We start from the raw sequence: 9561 nt of genomic DNA on the forward strand, positions 1-9561 counted from the left end.
ATAAGTCAGAGATGTCTATTGCGAATGCCCGGGATGTGTATTCCATTCCCTGGAATGTAACTTGGCACTGATAATTTCTAAACCAAGGGACCCGTGAAGGTCCCGGGGTAGAATAGGCCTTCAGCAACCCATGCTTGCCATAACAGGCGACTCAGTTTGTCGTAAGAGGCGACTAACGGGATCGGGTGGTCAAGCTCGCTGACTTGGTTGACGCGTGTCATCGGTTCCCAATTGCGCAGATCGATGCTCATGTTGTTGATCACTGGATTGTCTGGTCCAGACTCGATTATTTACAGACCGCCGCCATATAGCTGTAATATTGCTGAGTGCGGCGTAAAACTAAACTCACTCACTCACTCACTCTGAACCAAGGTTTCGAAGTAACTTTGTCTTGCCACCACTATAAAATACTGATCGTAAAATATCACATAACTGGAAACTTCCAATATATTGTGGTGACACCTGGTTTCGAACCTGCAGCTCTTTGCTTTTCAGTTTGGTTTGTTCACAAGGCAACGAAGAATCGCTGTGACGAATGAGATTGTTTGTCAGTATGAACCACATATTCTTCTGACGGCGGATACTGTGAGCAGCGCACGTACAGGACACGGGTAGCGCGAGAAGAGCTCATGCATTGCGCAGTCAAAGACAAGGTGTTGGCTGCCAGTTGTACCCCAGCTAACTCAGACTGTTCAATCACTTGCAGGCCGTTCTATCTATGTTGTTCTGCTCCGTACATGTACACAAAACATTGGCACAAATTGAAAATAATGCATATTTCCTGTATACATTCATGACGGTTCACTTCTCCTCGGTTTTGGTGGCAAATGAGAAGGAAAATCCCCAGGGCCGAACAAACTCGTTATACCACGTGTCGGGTAGATGTTGTTGTTGATTTTTCTGGCAGACTATATCTAAAGCGGTTGATAAATTATATCCTCGGGATGGTGGTTTATCTATAACTGAGTTTTAGTTTTAAAAAAGCTTGATGTTTGACTGTGATTGTCGGACTAACCATGTGCTCTCAGCAGTGGGTGGAATGCACGAGCTTTTCGTGAAAATCAGTCAGGTAACGGCCACGTGATGTGAACGCACTCGCTTTACCGTGTACCCGATGGATATTTATTATAACGCATCGAAGCTATTGGTATATTGTTTTAAAAGATAGTTTACACAAAAATGGTTGATAAGTTGGAGAAACAAGGACTACGGGGATTTAAAAGAGTTTGTGAACCGTGTGAGGAGCTAGGGATATCCCGACTCTCAGTCTATTGGAGACCGTCGCAGTCAGGCTTTTTCCCACACCAAATGATAGCGCACCTGAAATACCATGCCTGTTTGCAAAACAGTCACGAAAGTGCTCTCGCTATTCAAACAATTGACTAATTCAATCAATAACCAATCAGGGGGGAGAAAGTGCATTCTGCTTTTATTTTGTTCAAGCGGTAGTTTCTTGAAATACCATCGGACAATATAAACGTACCTCTAATCTTAGTACTGTCCTCTGCCTGGCAGTTCAAAACTGGAATTAGGATACCGATGTGATAGACACAAAATGACAAAAGTACCTGAAATCTTGTGTTTGTTGAGGCTGCTCCCCTTGTTTCAGACACATGTAAGAATCCCAGTCGCCTCTGGGGAGGAGAGGAAGTCATTAGGCTAAAGCGTTCATTCAACAATGCCTCGGGTTCAACCTTTCACTTTTCAACCAATCAGAGGAAATAGGTGCATCCTGTTTTTCTTTTGTTAAACCGGTAGTTTCTTGCACATCTTAAAATGCTATCGGACAATATAAATTAGTACTGCCTTCTGCCTGGCAGTTCAAAAATGGAATTATGATAACGATGTGATAGACACAAAGTAATAAATGTACCTGAAATCTTGTATTTGTTCAGGCTGCACCCCTTGTTTCTGGCACATGTAAGAATTAGGTTAAAGCGTTCATTCAACACGCCGATGACTCGGGTTCGATTCCCCAAATGGTAGCAATTGTTTGAAGCTATTTGCTTGTTCTTACCACCGTATTCTTATTAAAATCGACATGAAACACAATTCACTCACTCATGGCATAAGTTCCCTAAACAAAATGACGAACTATATTTTGAATTCAGTGTTCGGCAGTTATTTTTATTTGGACAAACCGAATGAAAAGCCAAACTGTTTCCGAATCTGTTTGGTTAAAAAGTCAACTTTATTTACATTGTAGATTCAAAGTTCGCTCAAGCTGTACAAGAATTTGGCTCTGGAATAGATGGCACTGTGCAGTTGTACCCGCTACCGGAAATGACGTCATGCAGTTGTGACTGGCTGAAGCAGTGGACGAAGCCGAGGGGGATCGAGCTTTGGATGAGAGGCACCATGTCACAGTCACACCTGAGGGTGACATAAGATACAGCCTTCAGACCTTCCAGCGCCTTGCAGCCCACGTTCATGATGGATCCTTGGAAGATGTTGGAGGTTGAGGAGAAGGACGTTGTATTCAGTGAGGCGAAAGCGTAGTCGTTGAGGTTGGTGACGTTGTTGTAGTAGAAATTGAAGGTCTTGCTGCTAGATATCCTGCTGAAGGCGTACCCTTGGACGATGGTGATGTTGTTGCGTTGAAGGTTGAGGGCCGCGAGGTTTGACAGTCTGTAGAAAGCGTGGGATGAGATCAAACCAATCTGCCCGTATGTGATTGAAATTGTTCTGGCAACATTTTGTAGGTTTTGGAAGGCACCAGATGCGATGTTACCGATGCGAACTCTGGAGATTGAAATTGTCTTCGCGGGAATTCCGCTGAAGGCACATCTGGCAATGGAACTGATATTGCCATTGGTGATTGAGATGGACTGCAACCTGGGCATTGCTGCGAAGGCGTTCGGGGGTATATTGCTGTTGATGTTGTTGAGACGGAGAGTTGTGACATCGGGGAAGGCGAGAGTGGGAAGGAAGGTGAGGCCGGTGCAGGTGATGCTGGTGCGGCCTATACAGGAACATCCGGTCGGGCACTGGGCTGAACACAGACTCACAATCAGTAACAGCAGTAGAAGACGAAGAGCCTGGGAAAAATAAATTGGACATTCTTAGGGGTTAATGGGTTAGCGAATCCCGACGCTATCAATGAAAGCAAGTGCGCGGCGAATACAACAGATTAACGACATAGCAGTAGTCGGGAGGTTCAATTTGATGATGGTGTCACGTTTTATGCACACAGTCGTCATTATATTAGTACGTCATTTCGTCAGTAGGTTATTACTTCACAAGACTGTTCCGTCACTAGATCATTAAGTCAGTAGGTAATTGCTACAGCGTATCATTACGTGAGTAGATGAATGAGTGAGAAGACCATTGGGTAAGTAGATCATTGCTTCGGTTGACCATTGGTAAGTAGGTCGTTAGGTCAGTAGATCACTGGGTAAGTTGACCAATGGACAAGTAGATCATTGAGTCCGTGGATCATTGCGCCACATATTTGGGATTACACTTAGTAAAGTACAGATTATGGTACTTTTTGAGTATACTTCAAGTCGCCAGCACACTAAGACAGCGATTAAGCCCACTAAGCTCCCGCGGTTTACTGAGAAAGTGTAGTCCCATTTATAACATACGTTGTTGTTCTGCCTGGCCCTCGGAAGTATTTCTATCTTGCCGTTTACCCCCCACTAGGCTATAGTTCAGCTATGACGGTGCTCTTTTTTTTATCGACTGTGGACCAGACGATCCAGTGATCAACATCGATCTATTCAAATGGGATACGATGGCATTGTGTCAACCAAGTCAGCGAGCCTGACCATCCGTTCCTTTAGTTGCCGCTTACGACAGGCATGGGTTGCTGAAGATACGAATCTTCACGGGTCCGCTCAACATTTGAACACGATGTGGTCAGTTATGTGTAGGAATGGGGTATCCACTATAGACTAATATACGAACATCCCCTACACTCGAACGCACGGACGCGCACGTTCATTCACGTTTCCGACTAACCGAAATAGTCTTCGTGGCATTCAGGTCCGTTTCACCCACTCCACCATACACGTCTGCAATGTACCCAATGACAAGAAAAATTCATTGACAAAGTCCTGAAAAGTCATTACAATCTCAACATTTCTTTTACTCTGAGCGATACAAAGTCACCAAATCGTTATGAATATAACTGTTGTTATAAGTGTGAAAAAAATAAAATAATTATTTTACTGAATGATGTATTATACCGGACGGTTGTGACATGTGAAACATACTGGCTGCCGAACAGTTATAGCCATATTTCAGCGGATTTACAAAACTACTCCGCCCTTCGTGAAACAGAATTAATTGTGATACTTTATTAGCTATGACCAATGTGCCTTTCCCTGTCAGTGCTGCCGAGGCCGTTTATACGGTTATGGGCCGGGAAAACTACTTTCTTAATTATAAAGAGGAAAGTAGGGGTAGCTTTACCGGTCATAGAGGATGGGGTGCGTCACGGTATGTGATTACGGAGATGTAGCTTTACCGGGAATCAAGGCAATAAAAAACTAAGTTACCGTATTCACCATATTTAATTTGTTCGGTTTTGCTTGCCATATATTACAAACAATGTAAATGAAATAAATGTATATACATGTAAAATGTAAGTTTACACCAAAAAAATTCCTGTAAGTAGTTACTGCCATTTCATCATTGTAATCCTCACATCACTCCAGTTTTAACAGTTCAGATACACAGTCAACATATTCCATATCATCTATGTCCTGGTTCCGTAGATCTTGAGTCAGGATCTAAGACGACTGTCTTCCTGCCGGTAGCGGCGTTTCCTCTGTGGAGCACTAGGGTAGGTTGTTAGTCGGGCACAGGACACTTCGATCACTGACTGCTCCCTTTTGAAAACTCCAACGACTTCAAAATTATTGGGGTGACTCTTTCTGGCTTGCTGATTAAGTTTGTGATGGAACCCTTCTAGGTGGTTATTTGTCCTTCGTCCCCGAAATGGTTCCACACCAATGGGGAAAACTGGTTACCCTCCACCCACGAAGCAGTCACATAATCCAGGAATGATCGCACTTTGAGGTCATCGGGGCTGTCAGCAATACGTTCTAACCAAATATTATCTACTTTGTCAAGGAGGCACAGGGGAAGAGCAGCAGCTCGACGTACTATCCTCCGCACATCATCGTCCTCCTTGTAGTCGTTGACGAGGTTCTCTTTCTTGACTCTCCTCCAAAGGCACTGACAATAATGAGAAAAGCACCCCGAAGATGGGTTGTTGGGGGGAAAGCCGATCTTACTGCATTATGGGCTGCCAACTCAAAATCCAGCTGAACAACAGGAGGACTGAAATGCAAGTTCAGGGTCTCAGCCAACTGATGAAGGTACTCGAACACAGCAGAGTAAGTTGTCTCCTTCCTATCTGGGAGTAGTCCATACACTAGGGGAAACGTGTGTCCTTGGAACTGGGCTTGAATTGTATATATATGGTCGAAGAGACGAGGTGCAGCAAAGAATGTTCCGTCACAATATATTGTATCTGCGTCACACAGGATCTTCATGTTCTTGTCTGTGGTGAAGAGGGGGATGTCGTTGCTGATCCGATGAAGGAATCTCTTGCCAGCTTCTGTCTCAGCCCACTTGTCCTCAAGATGAATCTCAGGTCTGGAAGCAGGCAGTCTGGGAACAGTCCTGTGTCTCTGTCTACACATGATTGTCTTCACAGAGTTGAAACATGGAATCAGTGGCAGCAATCCGTCTGGAAATCTGTCGTGGTAGCGCCGGAGAAGTGAAACCTCATCGTCGTAGATCGTTGGTAAGGGGTACACTCTTCCTTGGATCTATCAGTGAGTCTCGATTTGAACTGAGCAACCTCCATTTTGAATGGTACAGCAGGATGTGTGTGTTCTCCTTCTTCAACGGCATGAAGTCTGCTGTCTCTGTATGCAAAAGGAATATTCATGAGTTGATATCCAAAAGTACATCCTCGCTTACGCTCGGGAGTACACTTAACATATTAACCTCTCTCTCTATATATATATACTTTGTTCTATCTATCTAACATCGTTTAATATTTCAAACATTTTTAGTTTACCCCTTAATTTGCGTAGCAATAACGTATCAATGTAAAACAAAATGTACTACCTTGTGGTCAAACGAGCAGGACATCCAGCAACAGTGCATCTCCAGTATTTCTTTTCTGCCTTACTTCTGCGACACCTGAACTTGTATCCATCAAAAAATAAATGTTGTCCTCCGCGCACTGTGTCAACGAACGTTACTATTACTTGTGCGTTTGCCATGATGACTGAAGGTATAGCCCCATCAGATAATTATATATAATGAGAGATACGAAACTGACAAACATGAGTAGATGTGAGTTGGAGGCGGATGTAGTTTTCATCAAAATTGTAAACATCACACACTACTCTGTGATTCTAATAGGAAACAAATCGTATTAAAAAACAGAAAATCACAGAGGTCGTTTTTCTATTAATCGGTAATTTTCAGGGTTAACTGATCACAGTGTTCATTCAGTTAAGTAGCTTTGGCGGTACAATCTTGCGTTGGAGAAAGTAGCTTTCCCGGAACTACGCTAATTAAAAAAGTAGCTCTCCCGGGCCGACAGCGTTTATACAATACCGCAGCGGAAAAGAGAATCATGGCAGTACAAATAAATGTTTTCTCACAACTAACTGTAACCATATGCATTTCAGAATTCCTCATGTCGTTTATGAATATAAAATACAAATACATTGTAGATCAATTCTTGCCGTTTGACGTAAATACCAACAACTGACTTTTACGAAATTATTCGTTTTTAGGTTTTGCATTTGAGAATATTATAAATACATTTTATCCTCTGAAGAAAAAAAGAAGTATACATATTCTTACCATGCTCAAGGTTCGTGATGTCAACGAGGCTGTTAGTCGCTCACGCACAGAGGAGTGTGTTGGTAGAGCCTTGATTCATCAACGCGCATATTTATCAGGTACACGCGCAGATGGGCGGGTTGGTTTTAGAGGAAGGCGTGGCTTCGGCCGACCAATCAGAGCCTGTCAAACATGTTTAGGCCTGTTCGAGTAATGACAGTAACAAAACATGTTTAAACACCATCGTCAAATACCATTTGGGCCATGTTATAAAGACATCTCCAATCTGATGACTCCTTACTGGTTTAGATGTAGTTTGAAATGTTTCAACAGTTAACTGTTAAACTAAAATAAAGTGAGTGAGTGAATTTTAGTTATACGCCACTTTTGGCAATATCCCAGCCATATGACGGAGGGGGACACCAGAAACTGGGCTTCACACATTGTACCCATGTGGGGAATCGAACCCGGGTCTTCGGCGTGACGAGCCAACGCTTTATCACTAGGCTACCCCACCGCCCCTAAAATAAAGTAAATGGTGAGAATTTATGGATGCCAACTTCTTTATTTTGAGAAACATAACTTCCCTTACTGCTTCCTTCTCCTGTCAAATTCTCAACTTGTGTGTTTTACTTCTACAATAAGGAGAACTGGAGAGGGTGCAATTTCGAGGAAACTTTACAAAACAATGTGTCAGGAACCGCTTATTCTAGATTCGAATCCAACATTCGGCCATTCCAGTTTACGTTTGGAAATGTCCGGATTAACAAGGTTCCATTATTTGTTTATACTAATCAGCAACAGAGAGCAGTGAAAACCTTTACATGACCCGAAGCAATGCTTTAGCTATGGGCAGTACTCTCCATCTAAAGTTAAGTCGGTCGGTCGGTTTCAACTACAATGCATTGAAGTTTTACTTGTCAACTACCTGCACGGGCCGGGGGAAAGCAATTAAATTAGCAGTCGGCAGCAAAATTGTAATCGGTCGGGCCATACGAACCAGTAATTGTTGCCCTGCAGGCGTGGAAATGAAGGTGGGCTAGTCTAGTGGTTCAAAGGGTTCGCTCGTCGGGTCTAAGGCCTGGGTTCTCTGACCCACATGTCTACAAAGTGAGAAGTCATGGTGCCCCCGCCGTGATATTGCTGGAATGTTGCTATAAGCGGCGTAAAAATAAACTCACACTCTCATGGGTGCCATTTTCGTCTAAGGCTCCGCAACTAGGTTTGGTGGGAAGCGTCCCAGAACTGACTGTGATCGTGGGTTCGAATCCCAACCAACCAAGTCAGCGAGCCTGACCATCCGATCCCGTTAGTCGCCTCCTGCGACGAACATGGCTTACTGAAGGCCAATTCTAATTGTCCTTTATTGATAACCGATAGAACTTCTGATAATATTTACTGAGTGGGGGAATGAGTATAGTTTTAAACCGCCTTCATCGACATTCCAGCAACACCACGGCAGGAGGACACCAGAAATGGGCTTCACACATTGTACCCGCGTGGGACAAGCGAACACTTAAACCATTAGGCTACCCCGCCGCCATTTAATAATATTCAGAGCGGCTTAACTCAGCGTGTAACCGTATGTGTACAGCTTTGCTGAAAGAATCACAGCCTCGAATTCGAACCCAAGACAAGTGAAGCAACAACACCCATCGCCTAGCAACCGATCTGCCTGTGACACCAAGAACTGGTCAAATGGCAGTGACGAAGAGCTGAATACATTTTCAGAGTACGTTTGATGTGCTTTTGATAAAGACCATTCTTTCAACTGATGCACTTAAGCTCCAAGTATCAAAAACCAAAATCAAGACATATTTAGAAAAAAAATATGGAGGGTTGAAATCGGACGAGGGAAAACAAAATGGAGGCGCGGTGGGCGAGGTGTAAGGTGCCTGGGTAGTGATCCAGCGAGCTTGGATGTGCCGGGTTCGAGCCCACCTGTGACCGGGTGTAAAAACTTCAGCTTTGTGTGCAGACACTTTATGTGTTGTCACAATCCCCAGTGTACAGTACACAGTTAAAAGAACCTACGAATCCGTCGGTATATGACCAGAAGTTGGCCACACGAATACGTGCAAACATCTTGTTGCGGGTACAGCAACGTTCGGTAAACTTGGACAAAGTGCTGTGACTATGTGACCCATACAGTCCACCTAGATGCTAGCGGGTATGGGAAAAGCCGGACCACATTAATTCGGCGCACCTAGCAATAGCTGTATGGTTCCAAGGGAACTGAGATTGAAAACACGGTGTGCCGCTGTGATGAACATCCAATGATTGAGGGAAAAAATGCCTTTGCCATGGGTCGGATTTCTGAGAAGAAATATCTAAATGTCAGAAAGGTCGTAATACTCGTAAAGAACTGAATAGCTTCACAGCTGGGAGCTTTGTTGACGAAGAATCGTAGAATCCTCGACGAGGACAACAATACAACAATGCGCATGCGTGATATCACTGACCCGGAAGACAAATGACGAATTTCCAATGCATTCGTCACCACTCGTCAAATTCCGTAGCCTCAAAGACGCTTGAATGAGGCATATCAACAGGTTTTCCACGTCCGAACAACATGACACATACTAAATCTTTCAAATACCCTTGTCCCAGGGAAATTTTTTTGTAGGTTAAAGATTGGTGCAGTACTTGCATCCCAAGTACACTGTCGTCAGGCTCCCCATTGTTCTCGGTGCCCTTGGTTTGGTACCTTCTGCTCTCTTGGCGCAGATCAGGAGAGTGCCTGGG

At 43.9% G+C, this 9561-nt stretch overlaps 1 protein-coding gene across 1 annotated transcript; it reads right to left on the reverse strand.

Moving 5' to 3' along the window:
* Window positions 1-2192: 2192 nt before the first annotated feature.
* LOC137272444 (leucine-rich repeat and immunoglobulin-like domain-containing nogo receptor-interacting protein 1-B) lies at window positions 2193-6873 on the reverse strand. The gene is made up of 2 exons (XM_067804823.1): window positions 6838-6873; window positions 2193-3038 (listed from the first exon to the last, which is right to left on the reverse strand). The coding sequence occupies exons 1-2, from the start codon at window positions 6838-6840 to the stop codon at window positions 2220-2222; spliced, it is 822 nt and encodes a 273-aa protein (XP_067660924.1). The 5' UTR covers window positions 6841-6873; the 3' UTR covers window positions 2193-2219.
* Window positions 6874-9561: the final 2688 nt, after the last annotated feature.

This window comes from Haliotis asinina, chromosome 2 (genome assembly GCF_037392515.1).
Source record: "Haliotis asinina isolate JCU_RB_2024 chromosome 2, JCU_Hal_asi_v2, whole genome shotgun sequence".
Lineage (NCBI taxonomy): Eukaryota > Metazoa > Mollusca > Gastropoda > Lepetellida > Haliotidae > Haliotis > Haliotis asinina.